The 20,664-nt window shown below is 45.4% G+C and overlaps 1 protein-coding gene across 6 annotated transcripts in view; it reads left to right on the forward strand.

Annotated features, from left to right (window-relative positions):
* Positions 1-20,664, forward strand: part of reln (reelin) — an 84,899-nt gene that overhangs the window by 43,981 nt on the left and 20,254 nt on the right. For all 6 annotated transcript variants that reach the window (XM_047596114.1, XM_047596115.1, XM_047596116.1 and 3 more), the window contains exons 4-24: positions 508-578; positions 7,221-7,253; positions 7,368-7,446; positions 7,567-7,663; positions 8,916-8,967; positions 10,058-10,166; positions 10,609-10,849; positions 11,037-11,182; positions 12,457-12,608; positions 12,722-12,837; positions 13,474-13,682; positions 14,121-14,249; positions 14,336-14,445; positions 14,638-14,704; positions 14,992-15,225; positions 16,143-16,304; positions 17,058-17,294; positions 17,438-17,630; positions 18,389-18,501; positions 19,893-20,030; positions 20,127-20,313. In XM_047596114.1, coding sequence (XP_047452070.1) covers positions 508-578; positions 7,221-7,253; positions 7,368-7,446; positions 7,567-7,663; positions 8,916-8,967; positions 10,058-10,166; positions 10,609-10,849; positions 11,037-11,182; positions 12,457-12,608; positions 12,722-12,837; positions 13,474-13,682; positions 14,121-14,249; positions 14,336-14,445; positions 14,638-14,704; positions 14,992-15,225; positions 16,143-16,304; positions 17,058-17,294; positions 17,438-17,630; positions 18,389-18,501; positions 19,893-20,030; positions 20,127-20,313 — 2,875 coding nt within the window. The remainder of the gene's footprint in view (positions 1-507; positions 579-7,220; positions 7,254-7,367; positions 7,447-7,566; positions 7,664-8,915; positions 8,968-10,057; positions 10,167-10,608; positions 10,850-11,036; positions 11,183-12,456; positions 12,609-12,721; positions 12,838-13,473; positions 13,683-14,120; positions 14,250-14,335; positions 14,446-14,637; positions 14,705-14,991; positions 15,226-16,142; positions 16,305-17,057; positions 17,295-17,437; positions 17,631-18,388; positions 18,502-19,892; positions 20,031-20,126; positions 20,314-20,664) is intronic.

The raw sequence follows: 20,664 nt of genomic DNA on the forward strand, positions 1-20,664 counted from the left end.
CTCAGTTCTCTGATGAATAATTCATGTCATGGCCACTGGAAAGAACTTATGTTATGTTAATTATGTTGTGTGCATACAGTATAGCATGCAACATGCACTTACATTTACACCAAGAAGGCATCGTGGAGGTGAAGGTAATGATTGTGATTTTGAGGTATTTTATAGTCCACACATCATTATTTTATCGAGTGTGAGCCCAAAACTGCTGTGTCACTATCATATAGTATAGTCTCAGAGAAGCTCGTTGACGTTGTTGTGACAGCGTACTCTCTGGAAAAGTTTCGCTTTTGCTTCAAAGTCACATCCTAATGAACCTCAGAACATGTCCTCTCTTATGCAGGATGCTCCAACGGATTTCGCTTTAGCGGAGAATGATGCCATCTGCGCCCGATTGATGTTCATATATTAGGGACAATTATGTTCATTTTCTCCTCGGTGTTGTTTTGTTTTTAATGATCGTTTTCTCCTTCTCCGTTTCTCATCGCCTTCTCTCGTTCTTCCCCTCAGAGCCACGGCAACACACCGAGGACAGATTCTCTTCAAGGATGCGTTGGCCCAGCAGCTCTGCGAGCAGGGAGGTGAGTAACCGGGCCGACACATGCTGCGTGTACGCGCGCCGACTCCCTCGCTGACGTGACACGTGCGTAACGAAGGCAGGCGTCGCCCTCGCAGGTTGATGCGTTCACGCCCCGGCCACGTACATGTACGATAACTCACACGCGTGTCCGGATACTGTCGCGTCGGGTTGTGTGCGCGCAGTGTCAGAATTTGGATGTGGCAAAGCGGTTGACGAGCTGCTTCTCGGTGACTGTGCCGTTGCAGCACTCCTGGCGTTCTCTCTGCCTAATGATACAGCCACAGCCGGAGATATTTGGATGTCCTATATTGCCAGCTTAATTTCAGCTTATGCTAAACTCAGCTCCCCCCCCCCCCTCTCTCCCGGAGATTTACGCTTTATGGCCAACACTTCTTACATCCACTTTCTGTGACAGCCTTAAGTAGCTATTGACAGACAGTGCAGTCCCACTCTGCACACTGAGTGTGTATAATTGCTTGTTTACAGGAATGAAGCCTCCCTTCTCCTCCTCACTCAGGAGCTCCTCTGTGTAGATCAAGATTTGACTTTAAAGCTGAAAGACTAACTCCTGCTGAAGTCACCCGGTAGAATGTGAGCTGCAGCGTGATGAAAACTTACACAACATATAGGTCTTTATTAGAGGAAATTAATCACTCTCTCGAGGACGCTTTATTACAAGTGCCTCCACTAGTCACTGGAGACATGGCTGTAGCACATGCCAAGCAGAGAGTGCTCAAATTCATGCCTTCACGCTACTCGGAAGAGATGAGGCACGGAGCCCAGACGGCCCAGTCAGACCTGGAAGAGCGACAGAGGGAAGGAAGGCCCCTCTCTCCTTTGTCTCCTCGCCTGAGAGCTCATCCTCTCACCGCCCATGACACACTGCCCCAGTCCTCTCCCTCCGCACATGAAATATCTGCCGCCAACAACAGTCACTTAGCCGTTTAGTGCCAAGGCCCCTCAGCATCGCACCAACACACAGCGACACGCAGCAGACAAGCTGGAAAGCTGAGATTTAGACCTTACGAGGCCTTGGAGGGGACAAGTTGTAAATGGGAATGGACAGAGGGACCAGCGGTGAGGTAATGTAATAAATGTAATCTGCTGTGAGCTTGAACACGTTTGACGGGTGTAGAGGCAGGTGAGATGGGATAGAGAGGGGCGACTGTGATAAGAGGTAGCAGAGGAATGCAGAGCTATAAATTACTGGTGTCACTAACGACAGTTTGATTGTGTCTTTGGTGAAGGAGGATGGAAGGACAAAGATGGTGGAATGATGAGATAGTGTTGATGAGAAACCTGAAGGTGATGTAGCTGAGGTGGTGCGCACTAATTAAACGTCATTAACAAAAAGTAAGTCGGAAAAGGGTGGATGGATGACCTTATTCTAGGCTCCGTCCGCCGGTGATGAACCGCTGCAGAAAACATACAAGTGAGACACAATGAGAAATGCCGTGTGCACCGAAAGACCAAAAGATCATTTCTGACGTCATGTGAATAAATCTAGTTTCCTCCAGTGCACTGACATAACTCCCTGTGGTCATCAACCTTTTCACAAACTTCATTTTTCAGCCTCTGAGGTTTGTGCGTAATGTTCAGAATCAGAATCAGAAAAAAAATTATTTATTCCCGAAGGGCAATTAGGAGGGTGAAGAACGGTACATAAAATGAGAGCAAGAGAATAAGATAACAAAAGAATAAAAATTGCAAAAGTGGGCAAAAAAACTGTAAAACAGCAGATATGGTATGACAAATAAATAAACAAAATAAATAAAGTGAGGCATGGTTACGAAAAGAAAAAGAAAAAAGAAAAAAATTAAAGTGACATTGTAGTTAAAGTAGTATTGCACAAGAGGTAGTATTGCTCAACACAAGAGGACATGTGATATTGCACTTGAGTGTAACACAGGAGGACTTAAGTTATTGTGACCGTCATATAGTTCTTAGAGTTCAGGAGGAGAATAACATTGGGAACAAAGGTTGCTCTCCTCCTCTGGGTCTTACGAGGAGGAGGGCAACCTTTGTTCCACGTAAAGAGGCGTAAAAATGACCAAAATAAAAATGAACTGTACATAGACCCTGTTTATTGTTAGGTTCCCTCAATAAAGTCAGACTTACCAGTGAGCGAACTAGGTCAAACAGGCTACCTCCTCAAATCCAGCCGCAGAGTGGCAAAGAGAGCAAAGTTACTTCAAATCTAGGCATTAGCATTCAAAGTGAAATAAAAGATATGCGGCCGGCTCAAGCCACTCCAGAACTTTGTGTGCTTAACACAGCTTTAAGGAGACGGAGAAGTGAAAGCTATCTAAAGCAGGGTTATGATCCGTGGAGGAAGAAAAAAAAGTAGAACGGAAGGATTGAGGAGGAGAAGCGGAGGGTAGACAATCAGCGCCGATCAGCCGGGGTGAAGACCGGAAGAACGAATGGGCAGATTAGCCAAGGAAGTTAGAAAAGAAGTTAAAGGTGTGACTCCCTAATCACAAAGAGGTCAAATGTAACAGAGATCATTCAAATATATTTTAATGTCAATGCAATATTTAAGGATAAAGAAGGGAGGAGAGAGAGATGTAAGGCTTTAACACACAGTAGAACACCTGACATGCAACACTTTCCCTCTCAGCTAACAGAAAGCCTCTAAAAGCCTGAGCTAAGACATGAGCAGGGGATCGATCTCTCCCCCTCTCCCCCTCTCTCTCTCTGTGTTCCTGTGTGTAAAGTAATCTGTCTAGAAGTGTTGGGGGATGCCTGGCCCCAGACACGCCGCTCCCCCCATGCTCACAGCTTCCTTTCTGCTGTGCCAGCACACTCCTTCACCCCGTCCCTTCAATCTGCCTCCGGTCCATTCCCCCAACCAGCTCGCTTTGATGTGCATCCCATTACCTTATTTCCCCGCATTTTTGTTTTCAACGTGTGGGTTTAGACGACGGAACTAATGGGAAGCTGACAAAACGCTGCCGCAACCGAATGAAATGCACTGTGCAGCAGCGGGAGAGGTTTGTGACAGCAATCAGCGCCGGCTCGTAGGGAGACGTTAAAGCATGACAGGGCGAAATGCAAATTGCCACCTCGCTTTTTACATAAGAGGAGACCGGCAGGAAAATGAACAGGGGATACATTTTCGCTTCTACTTAGTGACCATAAAAACACTTATTAAACCAAGATGAGGGGAGCCGGGGTGGGGGCGGGCTGGATGAGGGCGGAGTCACTGAGGGTGTTGAATGGCGCTGTAGGCTGTCCATCAGTTCTATCTCCTGACAGCAGGGCCTGCGCTCGCTCGCTTTCTGCCCAGCATCCCCAAGTCTTTTCATTTCCAGCGAGAGAATAAATCAGATCTTTATGGGCCTGGCCGAGTGCGCTGCACCCCAGATGGATTATTAAAGGGACATATAACTCAAAGAGGCCACTGCTCCCTAAGGGACGCCTGATCACAGCGCAACAGAGGAGGGACTGGTGGCCTACCCTCTCCCACCTTCTCACCACCCACCCAGACAGACAGACAGACAGCCGGCCTGGCTGAACGCCAGCTAGCCTCTCATCCCTCATTGCTCACTAGAGAGAAACCTTGAGACCTTGACTGTCTTCATGTCTTCCCTCTTGTAGGCAATTTTCTACCTCTCTTCTTCTACCTCTCGTCTGTTCCTCTGCCATTAAGACTTTTTCCTATTTCGCCATTGTGTTCGCGTACTTTTTGTTGAAATTAGTTTAACTATTTAACGAGCAAGAGGTGATAATACGTGAAATAATGTGTTGTGGCTCTTCCCACCTCGAACACACTGACGGGAGGCGTTGCATTATCGTAAAAGTAACTTTGCCCTGGACTCCGTTCTTTCCTCGGCGAGAAGAAGGAAACGCGGCCAGCGTTCACTCATCTATGATTATTGTAATGACGCCAATTAAAGTTCACACAAAGACCGCGGTTTTCCGCCGAGTGGAGTGAAGTGGCAGCGGCCCCGGCCATAGAAAAAGGCATCTCGCTTTAGTGACTGTTGGAAGAAAAAACAGCGGCAGCATCCTGGGTCCTGGTGAGTCAGTAATTGCAACCACCAGTCAGACGAGAGCAGCTCGACTTCAAATGCGGTTCACGTAGTCGAGGATGTGAGTCAGACGAAGAGAAAGTGCAAACGAGAAGAGAACAAGGGAGACTGGGAGAGTGGGTGCAGTTTACAGGGGAGAAAGTGGGAGAGAGAGAGAGAGAGAGCGAGAGGAGATTAGAGCGGGAAGATGAGGAGAAGAGGGGGAGAAGATTTAACATGACTTGTGCCCTGCGCTCTTTGTGCCAAGATGTCTGAGTCTGCCAAAGCTTATGCTCGTTTAGTCCCCCATTGTGGCACCCATCCGACTTGAGTCCCGGTGTAGTTCACTAAAAAGTTTATTTGCGTGCAGAGCGGAGACGGGCCGGTCAGCCGCGGAAGGCAGAGCCGTCGGTGTGCGTTTTAACGTGGGTGTCTACGTATGTGTCCCTCTGCACGCTTGTGTGTTTAAGCCCTGGCCAGGGAGATACCAGGCATTAGCAGAGATGAGCTGCTAATAGAGGAGGCAGTAATTGAAGTCTTTAAGAACGTGAGAGGGGATTAATCCAAGTGAAATGAGCACCACTGTCTGCTCCTCATGCACAGGGGGTTAGTCGGAGAGAGACAGAATGGGTGCGGATGGAAGGGTGGGAAGAGGAGAGATTGCGATGGAAGGGAAGGGAAGGGAAGAGGGAGACAGCAGGAGAGCCTGATGAAGCATGGAGAAAGAAAACTGTAAATGAGGCCTTTTTGGAAGCTTGAAGGGATTATCCACCCAAAAAAAAAAAAAAAAAAAATCTTCTGGGCCTTTCTCCAGCCAAATGGCCTCACTAGAAAGACTGAAAGCGATTTAGACGGGTTTGTCTAAGAAAGAGGCAGGAGAGGACTGCACAGAGCAGAATTATCAACCAACCGAGCATTCGTGACTGTGTGCCAGTCTTACAGGGTGGATTACCAGGAACTGAGTTTTTAAAACATGATCTTCTCAGGTTGAATATGTAAGTACGCGTGTGCTCTTATGAACTGACAACACACCGGTATGTATTTTTATTTTTATATTAATAAGAAAGTCGTTCAGACACGAGAAGCATCAAAGTTGCACATGGTTCCTCTAAACATGTTCTGACTCAGCAAACATTTGAGGATTAGAGGAGGAAGAAGAGGCTCCTTTGATCTGCTTTTAATGGGATACATCACTGAGGCGTGGCTCCGTCCACGGTGCATCGGGGGCCGCTGGAGCAGCAGCAGCAACACTGCAGCCACTGAACCCTCCAGCTCCGTGACACAGGCCACTAAAACCCCGACTCTTACACTCAGCATGAAACTTTACCGTCACCACGTGAATCGTAAATCCTTTTTGAAAAGCCAGACATTTAGATCCAGCAGCAAGAAATGAGGGCAGCTGAGGAAACTGAAGCTCCAGCTCAAAGTAGAGACACTTTCAGAGCCATTAGGATAGTAGGACAATCTCTTTTATAATCCTAACTCTCCTGATTTAGGTTCTGTTGTTTATGAGGTGCTTCTGGTAGGTTTGCTAAGACGGATGAAAGGGAGTCTTATGAGACAGAGTTAAACTTTGGAACGGGTCTTGGCTGTTATCTTACAGTGTCTTATCAGATGGAGAGGATCATCTTGGATGGGGAACACTGTGCCAGATTATCAGTAAGGCTGTTAATGCACCCCACCTACCAGAGCTCAGCGAAGCTAAGGTGACATGTTCACAGAGGTCAAAGATAATAAAAGTTAAGATTTGCTTCTCTAATGTGCATAATATAGACCTGAAAATGTGGTAAATGTTCCTTAACAAAATAAAATTAACCGCCTTTTGCTTCAGTGACACAAACATACACCCATGGAGTTATTGATGAGTATCTGGAACCTCTTATTTGCCGGGACTTTAACACATGACATCCATCACACATTTCCTGTTTCCCTTTTCTGTTTACCAACTCAAACCAATCAATCAAAAATCCCTCAGTTTGTTTTATTACTGTTACCATCTCCATCTGTTCCAGCACAAAGATCACAACCAGTTTCTGCAACCCTGTGTATTTTTTTTCTTTTTTTTTTTTTGACATGCGGGTACAGTTTGTATCCTCAGTAAATGACTTAGAGACCTTTTTTTTAAATCCATGTTTGATTCATTAAGTCCCAACTCTCACAACTCCCCTCCGTTCACCTCCCGCCTCTCCTCGGAGCTGCGTGTCCCCCGGGAGAGATTGATGGTTCAGTGTGTTAGCTAGGCAGCGGCCACAGATTACAGCACACAGGCGCCTCTGGGGAGGATGGCGGTTAATTGCCATTGAACCATTAATCATAGCGGCCTGGCCTTTCATTACTGAAAGGAATTAACATCAGTTGCCAGAAGACTGCAGCCGGGGCCGGCCAGGACACCGAGAAAGTTTGTTTCGCTCAGAGATGATCTAAGATTGGTCCTGTTTTCTGTTCTTCCTCATACACACTCACACGATGTAGATATGAACATTGCTTTAATTTACATGTGGATGTGAAAAGTCACTTGTGCATGTCTTACAGTCTCCCCATGACAGGTAACTCGCTGCTGGTTAGACCCCAAACTGACATCAGATCTGTACATACCACATATCAAGCCTGTTCTTCTCCTTCTGTTTCAGCACCAACTGAGTCCCCACTGAGACCTAGCCTAGGTGAGTCTGCTGTTTTCTTTAATGTAAAAATAACAGATAAATTACCTCATGAAAAAAACGGGTATCTTGCAGTCTAAATGTGAACATATGGTGTGTGTGTGTGTGTGTGTGTAGTGGAGCTCCACGGGAAACACGCCGTGCTGCGTGACGACTTTGACTCCAACCTGCAAGGAGAGCTGGACCCCAGCATCTGGTAGGTGGAAAGGTCACGGCTTTCCTTGTAATCTCTGGGCGCAGTCGCTGAATTTGCGGCGCTCCCCTTTTGATGTGTTTGTCTCTGTTATAGCAGACTCTCTGCTCTCCTCCTCTTCAGGTCTGAGTGCAGCAACTGTGAGGTGGGAGAGCAGTGCGGCGTGCTGATGCATGGCAGAGCGGTCACTTTCTGCGAGCCCTTTGGGGAGCGAACGCTGGTAACTACCATGTTTGACCACGGCGCGACCGCCGTGCATTTTACAACCCGCTGATCGTACATCCAAACCAACCGCACAGTCGCCACAGCCACGTAGACAGTAAATTAATAACATGCTAGCTGCGACCATGCTTGTATAGCTTTAATATATACACATGTGTTATTGTTTGATTATGGTAAAGGAATGAAAAGTGCTCGGACTGGTTTCAGTTGATGCAGCCTTTATAGTCAAGACTTGAATTAAAAAGTAAAAGAAAAGATAACTACTCTGTGTTATAAACTAAACTCATGCCCCAATATATATGCAAATAACATTCAGTTTTTAGAGCATCTTTCTTTCAGTAATCTGCTAACTATCATGCTGCATCTGTTTGCCATTTGTGTGTTTTTTGTCAAAGATGCCTTCTCATGATGGCCCGGCATAGACAGACCCAATCAGAACATGAGTCTGGCAACACACCATTTGGATTTCATTAAGGGGCGTGTTTCAACACACACAAAAAGCCCTACAACTAATCAAAGGCGTTTTGTCGTAAACAAAATCAATCAATCTGATGTTGTTACTTTTCTGTCCGTCCGAACGTTTTACAGCACGGTGGTATCAGGATGCTGTCTCTTTATGAAGCGAGCCTTACGCACGTTTCCCCTCATGGCTGCTTATCAAACCCTTCCATGCCCTCTTTCTGTCTTCATAAAGTCGATTCGTTTTCCTGCCGTTAGATGCGAAAGCCGGACCACTGCAGAGAAATGTTTAATGCCCCGTGATTGTATTTACTTCTCCGATAAGCATTTGCTTTGTCTGTCACTCTTCCAAATGTTTGATGCTGCTGCCTGGCAGCTCTTCTGTTGAGTGCAACAAGCGTGCGCGTCCAGAAACACCGAAACATTTACACACAGCCACTCGCAAATACAACAACATCAGCAGTGACGACAACATTGGTGCACACACGGCCTGTCAACATATTTACCTCTGTTGCAAACAGCAAATACAGAATACACGCGCTGAATCACACAGCTAAAAGGAGATGTATAAACAACTGGAGATGTAGTGCATTTGTAGTTTATATGATTATTGAAACTATAAAGGTTTGAAGAATTTGAATAATAACATCCCACCAGGTGAAAATGCTGCTTTGCTCAACAATATCACTGTAGAACATCAAGCTTAAAGCTTTTGCTTTAGTCCAACAAATCACATACTTATGTTAGTTTTTATGGGTGATGTTCTAAAGCGCCTTGTTTATCCTTCTCAGACCACCGTACCTCTCAATACCAGCACAGCCTCAGTCCTGCAGTTTGCCCTCGGTGAGTATTAAATCTCTATAGGCTCCGCAAACTGTGACTACATGCGAGACAGTTTGTGTATAACAGTTTTATGTATGAGGCTATTGTAAACCTTTATTAGATATCCTCGCCCTGCGCATCCAGCCAGGACAACAGATCCCTTTGTCATCCCCAGGAAACAAGCGTCCAGCCGACTGGCACACACAATATTTCTGTTTTTCTTTCTCTCTCTCTCTCACTATCCTTTCTCCCTCTCCCCTATCACAACAATGAATGATTTACAATATTCTGGAAAGACACCCAGTAGACCATGGCAGAGTTTTTAGAGGTGTTATATTTTTCATGTCCATTACATGCGTCTCAGTTCTCATGGGAACGCGCCTGGGAGGAAATAAGAGTACATAATGTAGAGCCACCCCCCCTCCACCTGCAGCTTACCCCCTCCTGTATCCCTCTCTCCCCCTGTCTGACCGCTCTCTTGTTCAAAGGTTATTAATATGAGTTTTTGTTGTATGGAACTGCTCAGTAGAGTAGTGCATTAAATTAATGCTTCATCTTCTGCTTCATACCGGCTGGAGCCGCATGGTGGAAAACTATAGAAACATGGACACTACACACCGTCAGCTGATGGGGCAGAGGAGGGAAGGTGGGGAGGCCGAGGCTTTACCTGTCTACACCATTAGCAGCCTTTGAGCTCCACAGCTCCCACAGCACCCACACAACGCCGCATTTTAAAATACTCCTGCACAAATGTGCAACGATACGGGCACACATACACGGGTGCATTAACAGCACTCAGCTGTAGCCGTCTATAGTCTTTATTCTGTCACTTCTACCCCCATCACCTCCGCCCTACCTCATCATTCAGCTTATCGATCCCTCTGATCCCTGTTAAGCTGCTGATTAGTTCGTTCCTTCATGATACTATTTAAAGAGTCAGCGAGGGGGCAGTCGGCTGGAAGACGCCGCCGTGCCCCTCGCCATATAAAAGCCTACTGCCCTGCTGATTCTTTTGATGAAATGAGTGAACTAAGTGACACATTCTTTAGCCGTTCCCTCAGAGTGTTATCCATCATGCATGTCTGTCTTGCGTGTGCTTTCTGTTCTCCAGGCTCAGGCTCCTGCCGGTTCAGTTACTCAGACCCCAGCATCACTGTGTCCTACAGCCTTAGCAATAACGCCAACACCTCCGATGACTGGATCACACTGGAGAAGATCAGGTCTCTCCTTCCTTTTTCCTCATCCATCCCACAGTCCTTCCATCTGTTATGAACACCCGCCCTCTGTTTTCCTTCATTCACACCTCCCCCTCTTAATTTGTCATTCCTCTCCTGTTTGTGTCTCAGTGATCCACCTGTTTTTTAATCCCTCTCCCTCTCTGTTTTGTTGTTCTTTCAAACACAGGCATAATGTAATACTACTGTCCTCTAACTATAATATTTAGCCGCAGTAAGTGGATGTTAGGCTTTCATGTAAACAGTTGAACTCACTGTAAAACCCGGTGTTCTCTCTCGGTTGAACTGCGCCATAAGAGCATGCGGCGTGTTTCCATATTTTGCTGTCTCAGACATATTGTAATGTTTAATCATGGTTATTAAATGCATTAACCACAGCATCCACATTTACTAACACCCTCATTCTGTATGTTTTCGCCTCCTCTAGAGCTCCTACCAACAGCAGCACTGTCGTCCACCTGCTTCCCCTTCCACATTCCTCCAGAGCTGATGGCGTGCGTCTGCGTTGGTCTCAGGAGACGCCTCAAGGCCCTGAAGGCTACGAGTCCTGCTGGGGTCTGGACAATCTTCTTCTGATCAACGCTGCCCACAAAGTTCCCCTGTTGGAGGACAACTTGGATCCTCTGGACACTGCCAACTGGCTGTTCTTCCCTGGAGCTACTGTCAAGGTACACCATTGAAGTTGTGAAATTGTGACCCCATGTATGGGCTCCATTCATTTACACGTGGTTTTCCTTCAGCCTCAATTGCCTCGGGTGCATTTAGCCGGAATTAACAAGAATGTCAATTTGTGACTAATGAAGTGACTAATTTAAAAAAAATAAAATAAAATGTGTCCTCACTTGTATCTCTCAGCACGCTTGTCAATCCGAGGGCAACGCCTTGTATTTTCATGGTGGCGAAGGAGCTGGCTACAGCTTCGCCTCCACCAGAGACATCGACCTGCACCGGGAGGAGGGAAGGAGCTACTGGGAGGAGGACTTTGAGAGCCCACCTTCCAAGTGAGTCAAAATGATCTAAGCTGACTTACTGATTCATCAAAAGTATTTTTTTTTTTTTTATCTATTGCACCTTTCAAACCATAAAAAAGAACACATTTTATTATACCTACCGCCAAAACAAATTACTCATATGTGCGAATATATGTGGCAATAAGGACTATTCTGATTCTGGTATTAAAATCTAAACTGGATAGTCCAGAGAAAATATCCTTAGTGGATGTGTGGTCTATGGAAATCGATTTATTTTTGCGTGGCATGGTTAAGAGGCCGTTTGGGTTCGGTGTCAGCTCTCCAGCTAATTCTGTGCATGTATACATGCGAATGCTTTGACACCTGTCACTTGTCATATGTCAGCTGATGAGACATGCAGTGTGTTGCACAAGCTCACGTCAAGCCTGGAGGCTGACACAGGTGAAAACGATGCCTCTGACTGCTACCAGAGATGGTAGTCCATCTGTTCAGAGAAGGGATGCACGCACAAGCACACAGTGGACAGCAGAAAGCACTGTCTGAAGCACTGCAAGAGGTAGAGAGATGAAAGGAGAGAGATGATAGATGGTGTTACTGCCAGAGAGTAATTAACAGGCTTCATGCACCAGGTCTGTCAGCACATTTTCCATTAATGAGAAGGACCTCAAACAGGAGTGTGTGTGTTTCTCCAGGCGCCCCACACCCTCGCGTCCCCCCTCCCTGTAGCATGCCAGCATGCTGCACTGCATGCTAGCTCTCACCCATCAGGCGTCATGGGCTGATACATGTGTGAGGTAGGCAGGGAGATTTTTCTGGAGCTAATGGTACACTCCACTAAGTGTCATTTAACCCAACACGGAGTGTGACAGAGGCACAGAAAATATAGAGAAAACAGCGGGAAAGGGAAGGGGAGAGAAACAGACACTGCGAGGGGAGATGGAGGAACACAGGAGAGGGCTGACACACCGAGCTAACTTCTGTCAGGGCTAATGAGAATCCTCTGTCCACTGTGCAGAAATATGGGCGTCGTGTGTGTGTGTTTGTGTGTGTAAGTCCTCTTCCAGGTGATTTATGCCATATTCCTGCCATTGTGTGCTTCTACACCAGCAATGCATGAATTACAGCAACTGTATATATTTAAATAATATATTATATTTCACTAACTTTATAATCTTCTGTTGATGTTTCCATCTTTAGCCAAATTAACTGTGAAGTGACTAAATTATGTAACTAAGAGTCATACATCCTCTGGTATGGTTCCTTTAATTTCTTGGTTTTAATACACATGTTGATCTTTTGCTCAGCTGGGACATTGAGGGAGCCGTCTACGGAACCCAGTGTGGAGAGATTGAGTCGGGCTCAGCGCTTGTGTTTGAGAAGGAGGGCCGGAGGAGAGTTTGCACGCCCTACATCGACACAACATCTTATGGAAACCTGCGCTTCTACTTCAGCATGGGTAAGGAAATCCTCCACCTGTCACACCTTGTCATTCATTTCCTCCGCTTAATGTATTGGTGTGCCGTGGCTTTTTACGTGCCTGCAAACCTAGCGTGGTGTGTTTTTGTGTAGGTGGTGGCGACTGTGATCCAGGAGAGTCCCATGAAAATGATGTGATTCTGTTCGGAAGGGCTGAAGGCAGGAGGGAAAGAGTGGTGCTCGACACCCTTCCATACTCTTCTTACAGGGTGAGACGCAGCAAAACCTTTGCATGTACTGATTTAATCCGAAGTGCTCACTTTAGTGCATCTAAAACTTCTACAATGGAATTTCTCTAACAATAAACATGTTGACATCAAAAGGTAAAGCACAGGTGTCTTATGACTGCATCCACCTTAAGGTCTTATGTGCATTCACTTAACTATCATGGTTCACTGGGAAGCTTCTTGAAACTGAGCATACATTAATAACGTTTGTCCGTCTGTGAAAAGGTCTGTCATGAATTAGTGAAATTAACTTCTGTATTCTGGCTCCATCACGTTTGTCCATCATGTTCAATTGCTAAACAAGTGAATTCTCATTTTATTGTGACCATAAAATGCACAATTAATGTATTTCCTCTAGAGCTGAAACTGTTAGTTGATCATTCAATTACCAACTGTTATTTAAGCCAATTATTTAAGTCAAGCTACATCACAGGACAAACACTAAATCTTTTGAATTTAGATCCCAAAAATAAAATCAAGTGATTTCACTTTGACCTTCAGAGAATTGTCCGACAAAAAGTTATTTTTCACTCCTTTTCAGTATTGAGCATTATTCGTCCTAATTTAGAGTCTCTGTGCTGCTCTGTTCATTGTCTGCCTCTAACTTTCCTCTCTCAGACTCCTGAAGTAGTATCTGTGGCGCTGCCAACCGAGATGCAAACGCCGGTCACCCAGTTCTGCCTGGAGCAGCGCTCACATGGCGGGGCCAACCGTCACGTGTGGGCCGTGGACTTCATGCAGCTGCTCCCCGTGCTGCCTGGCACCAACACACATGTTGCTCAGTTCTCCATCAACCTTGGCTGTGGCTCCTACCAGCCTGCCAACAGGTGCGATACAGTCGAAACTAGGTTAGGCAGCGCTTTTATGTGAAAGTACATCCACTTTTTCAGTTAAATTCACGAAATGGGACAGTAACAAAGGACTCCGCCATGTCAGAGACCTTACGCCCATTTACTTTTCTTTGCTCAGGCTGCTGGTGATTGCTGCGTACAAAACCCTTACGGTCAAAGCGGTTTCTTAGGAGTATGTTAGGTTATTTGTGGGTATTTAAATCAACCCGCAGCCTTTGAAGTTATGAATGTGTTAAATAAATGTGGAGTGCAAATTTAATAGAAGGGAAGCAGTTGCTAAGGGAAAGATTTTGTGAGGTTTAGAAAACACTATATATTATATAAGTTCACATCTGTGATACTTCATGTTAAGAATAAATATACAGTTTGCTGCTAAAATGTTGATCTTGAAGGTCTTCTGGTCCTTTTCATTAGTGTCGGCCTGGAGTTTTCAACCAACCACGGTCGTTCCTGGTCTCTGCTTCACACCGAGTGTCTGCCAGAGCTGTGTGCTGGACCTCATCTACCTCACAGCACCATCTATTCTTCTGACAACTACAGCGGGTAGACACGAGTGTGCTCCACTCCGCATTTGTGACTGTGTTTGTGAATTTACTGTGTGTCTGACAAACTGTCCTTTGTCTCTGCAGGTGGACGAGAATCTCTATTCCCCTGCCCAACGCTGCCTTGACTGACACCACTCGGTTTCGCTGGAAGCAGTCTGGCACTGGAACGGGCAACATGTGGGCCGTAGACAATGGTAAGAGCTAGACACACAGTTTTTTTTTTTTTTTCATTATTATTATTTGTTCACGGTTCCAGATTTGTTCACCTGAATAAAAACAAATTCATCAAAATCATCATTTGTACAAACCATAAGGCGGCATTAAAAACATAAAGTGCGTATTATAGCTCACTTAATACTTAAACCACCATTCGTTTCTCTTTACAGTGTATATTGGCCCTGCCTGCCTTCGTTTCTGCTCTGGGAGAGGACATTGTTCGCGCACTGGCTGCAAGTAAGAACCCGCTTTTTATTAAAGCAGATAAATCCAATCCATGAGTCTGCTCATCCACCTAATGCCTCACAGCAGCAATCACCATTCAAAATTAATCAGATTGTATTATGTTTATGATTTATTAATGGATTTTCATTATCTCTGTCTTCTTTTTCTCATTTATATCTTTTACTCCTCTCCTCTCCTCTCCTCTCCTCTCCTCTCCTCTCCTTTCCTCTCCTCTCCTTTCCTCTCCTCTCCTCTCCTCTCCTCTCCTCTCCTCTCCTCTCCTCTCCCCTCTCTCTCAGATGTGACCCAGGATTCAGTGGTCCAGCTTGTGAGCTTGCCTCCCAGACCTTCCCAGCCTTCCTGTCCGAGGGCTTCTCCAGCCCACGGCTCTCATCCTACCACAGCTTCTCCTCGCTCCGTGGAGCGGAGGTCAGCTTTGGATGTGGGGTGCTGGCCAGTGGCAAGGCTCTGGTCTTCAACAGAGACAGCAGGAGACACTTGGTCACTGCTCCGCTGGACAGTTCCCAGGCCAGGTAATGCTAATGCTGGACTTGTTTTATGTCCATATCAGCATAATCAGAGACAGGTTTTTGATTGTGCTGATCTTGCTATCAGATTAATTTGTAAAACTGTGGCTTATTTACATCAGGTGCGTACACTTCTGATTGATAGTGAAAGTGTCTCAGGCAGCTATATTGCCCCCCTCCCTCTCCTTTATCCCCCGTGTTCCTACGCTGGGAGATGGATCATCATAGGGAGGACTGCAGATGAGAGAAGAGATGAAGGGAGAGGATGAAAATGTGAGAGAGAAAGATAGAGAGGGGACGATGAAGTTAGATATGGCATCTGTGTTAGATTGATTATGCCTGTTGCGGCGCTCAGCGTGCCACCTGATGGCCATATTTAATGCCAGTTTCCTGGCTGATTGAGTGAACAGCTGCCTCAAAGAGGAAACTGCACTGTTAATGAAAGCAGGGCCCAACCAAGGACAGAGAGCTGGGGGCTGACTGGCAGCCCAAGACAGATGACGGAAATTAAAATAAATATTACATTAGTGTAGATGATAATATGTCCGCCAAAACATAGATGAGTGTAAGAGGACTGAAGCTCAAGCTGCAGTGAGACACGAATACATGAATAAGAACTTGCTGTCTCTTACTTTTTCGTCTCCGGATTTTGTCTTCATCCCTGTAATCATCTCATCCATCACCCTCCTCCCTCACACCTCTTCTCTCTGCGTGACTGTGTGTTTATCTACCCTTTACCCATGTCTCTTTTCTGAACACACTCTCGAGCACATTATTTCTCCTCTTTCTCATTTATCAACTTCACCTTTTTTTCTGTGTCATTTCTTTTTTGCATTCTCTTTGTCTGAACTGCTGTTTTCCCAAATGCCTCTCTTATTCTTGCTTTTCACCTATTTCCCTTCCACCACTTTCATCCCCTGCAGGTATTTACAGTTCACTCTCCGGCTGGGCAGTCGCAGCATCCTGAGCTCATGTCCTGCTCCGGACCAGCCAGGAGAGGGCGTCCTGCTGCATTACTCCTCAGACAACGGCATCACCTGGACGCTGCTGCAGCACTACGCATACCAAGGCTTCCATGAGCCAAGGTACCCCCCCTCCTGTGTGTGTGTGCTTGTGTGTGCTTGTGTGTGCACAGGCTTGTGCGGTTATGATTCCATGGAGACACCATGACTCCATTAACACACACATTTGCGCTTTTAATGGCGTGCTGGAGGTGTAAACTGCTGGGACCCATTGAGTCAGTTAGTTCCATCTGTGTTTGTAATGAAGACAAAGTGGGATGGTCTCCAGCTGCACAGTCTGTGTCTCGGGGCTCTTTATCAGCTCTAGAAAAAGGTCAGTGGAGTGAGACAGGAGCAGATATCTAGTGCAGATGCAAGAGCTTGTAGAGTTTCACCACTGGTCTTATGCTGCTGCTCTTCTTCAAAAGAGGAGCACTGTCTGGATATCGGTTTTAGAGCAAAAGCGTCTCCCTTTTTCATGGCCTTCTCTAGGTCCTCATGTTTCATGTTCTTGTTGTTGCCTCCGGCTTCCACCCTTCTTCTTGTGCTGGATCTTTGGAATATGTCTACTCAGAGGAGATACAGGGGAATCAGTATACAGTAGGTCATAGTTGGGAGCTCATGAAAATGTAAACATTTACTTTTTCTTTTCAATCAGACATGATATATGAGGCACAAGTTATTGTTCAAACTACTCAATATTTAGTTTTGCCTCTAGTCAATGTAACACTGTTGAGTAACTAACAACCATATAGTGAAATAGATTCTCTGGAACAACCTGATTTAAATCTCTCAATAAGGTTTTAATTCATAATTTCTCCCCCCTCCATTCTTCAGGATCGTGTCGGTTGAACTCCCGTCTGGTGCCCGTAAGTTCGGAGTGCAGTTCCGCTGGTGGCAGCCTTACCATTCAGGCCGTGGCCACGATGTGTGGGCCCTGGATGAAATCAGCATGACCTCCGTTCTCTTCAACACCATCAGCCTTGACTTCAGCAACGTGCTGGACGTCACCCAGAGTCTCGGTTTCTATCTTGGCCACGTCCAGCCTTACTGCCAGCACGACTGGACCCTCAGGTAATGAACGCCAGTGACATTTGAACGGCAGAGTTTCATTCAAAGGTTGTTCCAAATACGATTAAATCGCTGAACATTTGCCAACTTGCGGTCATTACTTTTTATAGTAACTGCAACTCTCTCCTTGACGTGTTATGCTCTAGTTTCTCTGGTGAGCCCAGCCCCGGCTCCAGCATCAGATACGTGGAAACGCAGTCGATGCAGATCGGAGCCTCCTACAGTCTGCAGTTCTCGCTGGTGATGGGCTGCGGACGCGAGCCGTCCCCTCACATTGACACTCAGGTCCGCCTGGAGTTCTCCACCAATCACGGCCTCACCTGGCATCTGGTCAAAGAGGTAATAAAACACACTGGCCTTTGTTTCCCCTCCGTTATAGTCACTGACTGTTTGCATCAGTCCCTTTTGTTTCACTGCGTTTGTTTGAGAGTTATCCTCTCAAATATCAAAACATATCATTTATTTGTGATCATGAATATTGATTTTCCCGTCACGGCCTCAGTAATAATATGTAAATAATGTCTTCGAATGTTGCACTGTGCTTCAGATGAGAAATTATCACAATTACCTTTAATCATCCTGCTATCAGCAAATACATGGCAATACTTGAATCAGCGCGCAGATTATCTTCCCATGATTCAACTTAGATTCTCTGTGATCGTAACCGGCTCATAAATATTCATAAGGCTCCAATGTATCTGCCAAGAGTTTTATTGCTTTTGGAATTGAATAGAGCGTAATGAGCACTCCATCAGTGAATTTTCTCTAATTCTCCCATGTGCGTGAAAATGCAGTCATCTGGCAAATGCAGAATGTAACTCACTGGATGTCCTCAAGTGTTAATCCTTGCTCGACTTCCAGCGTTCAAGGTCAGAGATACTGTAATCCTGAGTTAGCCTTTTATATGCGTGATCTATGTGGATGACGGAGCCTCGGGGTGTGTCTGCAGTGTGGTCTTTCTGAAGATTTTTACCATGAAACAGCCAACAATGACAAAATACATTTTTTGTATTCAGTGTTAGACGATGCAGCTTATTACACGGAAAAACTGGTTACAAAACTCCTCTTTTTTCTTTTTTATTCTTTTTTTTACCCAGGCCTGTTTACCTGGAATGCCAAGCTGCTCTGAGTTTACAGCTCCCAGTGTCTACCACCCATCGGAGTTCAAAAACTGGAGACGCATCACTCTGTCTCTGCCACAGAAGACATGGTAAGTAACACAACAGCAATAGAAGAAAGGACTCACAAATTGCCCTTCAGGTTATTATGTTCTCTGATCTCTGTTGCCTGCTCTTTTTGTAGTTAACATTCATAATGGCTTGTAATGCAGTCAAATCTGTAACACAAAGCAGAAAAAATACTGGGAAACTTTCACACCCATTACTTTTGGATGAATGTCCTTCATGAGAGCAGTTCTTAACGCATCACAGATTTTTTATACTTTTAGTTGACATACTCAATAAGTCACAAATGTCATCTATGGGCCTAACTAAACACATCTGTTGGGCTACATATATGTGGTGGTCCTGATTAAAGTACATTCAATTTATATTGAATGTATATATCTTATTTTGCAATCTAAAAGTCACTTACAGTACGTACACATGAAGGAATTCTACTATTTAGAAATTTATATCTGTGATCAACTATGGTGATGTAGCCACATTCATAAACACACACGGAGAACAAACCTCTGTTTCAGACAGACCCGTTTTCTCCTGGTTTCACTACTTCTTGCCTACTATCTGGTGTTGCTGTAAATATATAGCAATCTGAACCAAGTTATCTAATTAAATAGGAGGCTCCTCGAGCTCTGGCTTCACCTCACCAATCCCCACACTACTGATACTTCCTCTATCAACTGGTCTAATCTGAGAATGTGGTTTGGCTTATAGCTCCTGATAAACTAATACAGTATTGACACTATGACAAATGTTTGTCCCATTCAAAGACATTATAGAAGTTATATTACTGTGTAAGATGAAGATTTACTCTGTTTACAGGGTGAACAGAAATGAAATAAGTCTCCCAGTAGCTGTTACAGCTTTAGCTCACACATACCGTGTATCAATTCAAATAATCACTTAAACCTTCCACACCGAGCACCGTGACCTCCACCTCCAGTTCATCCTCCTAAATAAGAACGGTCTAATCTGCAGCATGTGATGAGAGGTCATGGGGTCATGGCAGTAAATGATAATAAAACAGCTGTGGCCGGGTCTGAATGATCACAAGGTGATACGGGTCAACAAATCAGCAGACCAGCAAACCTCCCTGGTATATAAACCGCAACACACCTGATTATCTGCCTGAGCTCCTGCTGCCATTTGTCACAGCCTTACATACAACACACCAACACAAACGTGTACACATATGTTGCCATCCATATCTTACTTTTAAAATAGATAATGTGGAGATGATATTGCCCTCTCGCTGGCGTTATTATGTCACACAACTCCAGAACGTGCACACACATCCATGTACATAGAAAGATAAACACACGTGATAATATCAGTGTTCATTCCCAGCATTTTACACATTTACATTCAGGATTACGTCCTGATCAGGGTTAACAGGTTCATATCCACCTTCTGTGTTCAGGTCCAGTGCGACCCGGTTCCGCTGGATCCAGAACTACTATGGGGAGCAGGATGAATGGGCCCTGGACGACATCTACATCGGCCAGCAGTGTCCCAACATGTGTCACGGACATGGCTGGTGTGACCATGGGCATTGCAGGTCAGTCCATACGCACACACAAACCGAAACCAAAGCTTCAGTGACACATGACGAATGGCCAAAAGGAAGACGTTCAGCCACCTTCTCCTCTTCCAGGTGTGATGATGGTTTCTCTGGAACAGACTGCCAGCCCTCCTCCCCACTCTCCTCCAGCGTACTCTCTGACTTTGAGTCCCAGGATGCACTGCTGGCCACATGGCAGGAAGTGATAGGTGGAGAGGTCGTCACACCTGACATGGGCTGTGGGGTGGTCTCATCTGGATCCTCCCTGTACTTCAGCAAGGTAGAGCAACGATAAAAGTGTGTGTGTGCAACGAGGTTGAATCCACCTTGCCAGGTTGTGCCACAAACTTTGAGTCAGTTTCAGATTCAAGTGCAGATTATTTATTAGAAACTTTTTAGAGCCATATCTTACTTCTACAAGGTTACTGTTTGTTTGTTTTTTAATTAAGGGAAAGAAATCAGCGACATAAATCCTGCCATTGTCTTGTGTGTGTCCAAATTAAGAATGTAATGAATTTAAGATATTAAAACAACCAGTTTAGAGGATTTCGCCAACTGGCACAACTATAGTATATTGTCTGATTACAATTTAGTGTTTGCTACCAAAGTCTGAAGCCTTGTGAACTCTGAA

Source organism: Mugil cephalus, chromosome 10 (assembly GCF_022458985.1).
Source record: "Mugil cephalus isolate CIBA_MC_2020 chromosome 10, CIBA_Mcephalus_1.1, whole genome shotgun sequence".
NCBI lineage: Eukaryota > Metazoa > Chordata > Actinopteri > Mugiliformes > Mugilidae > Mugil > Mugil cephalus.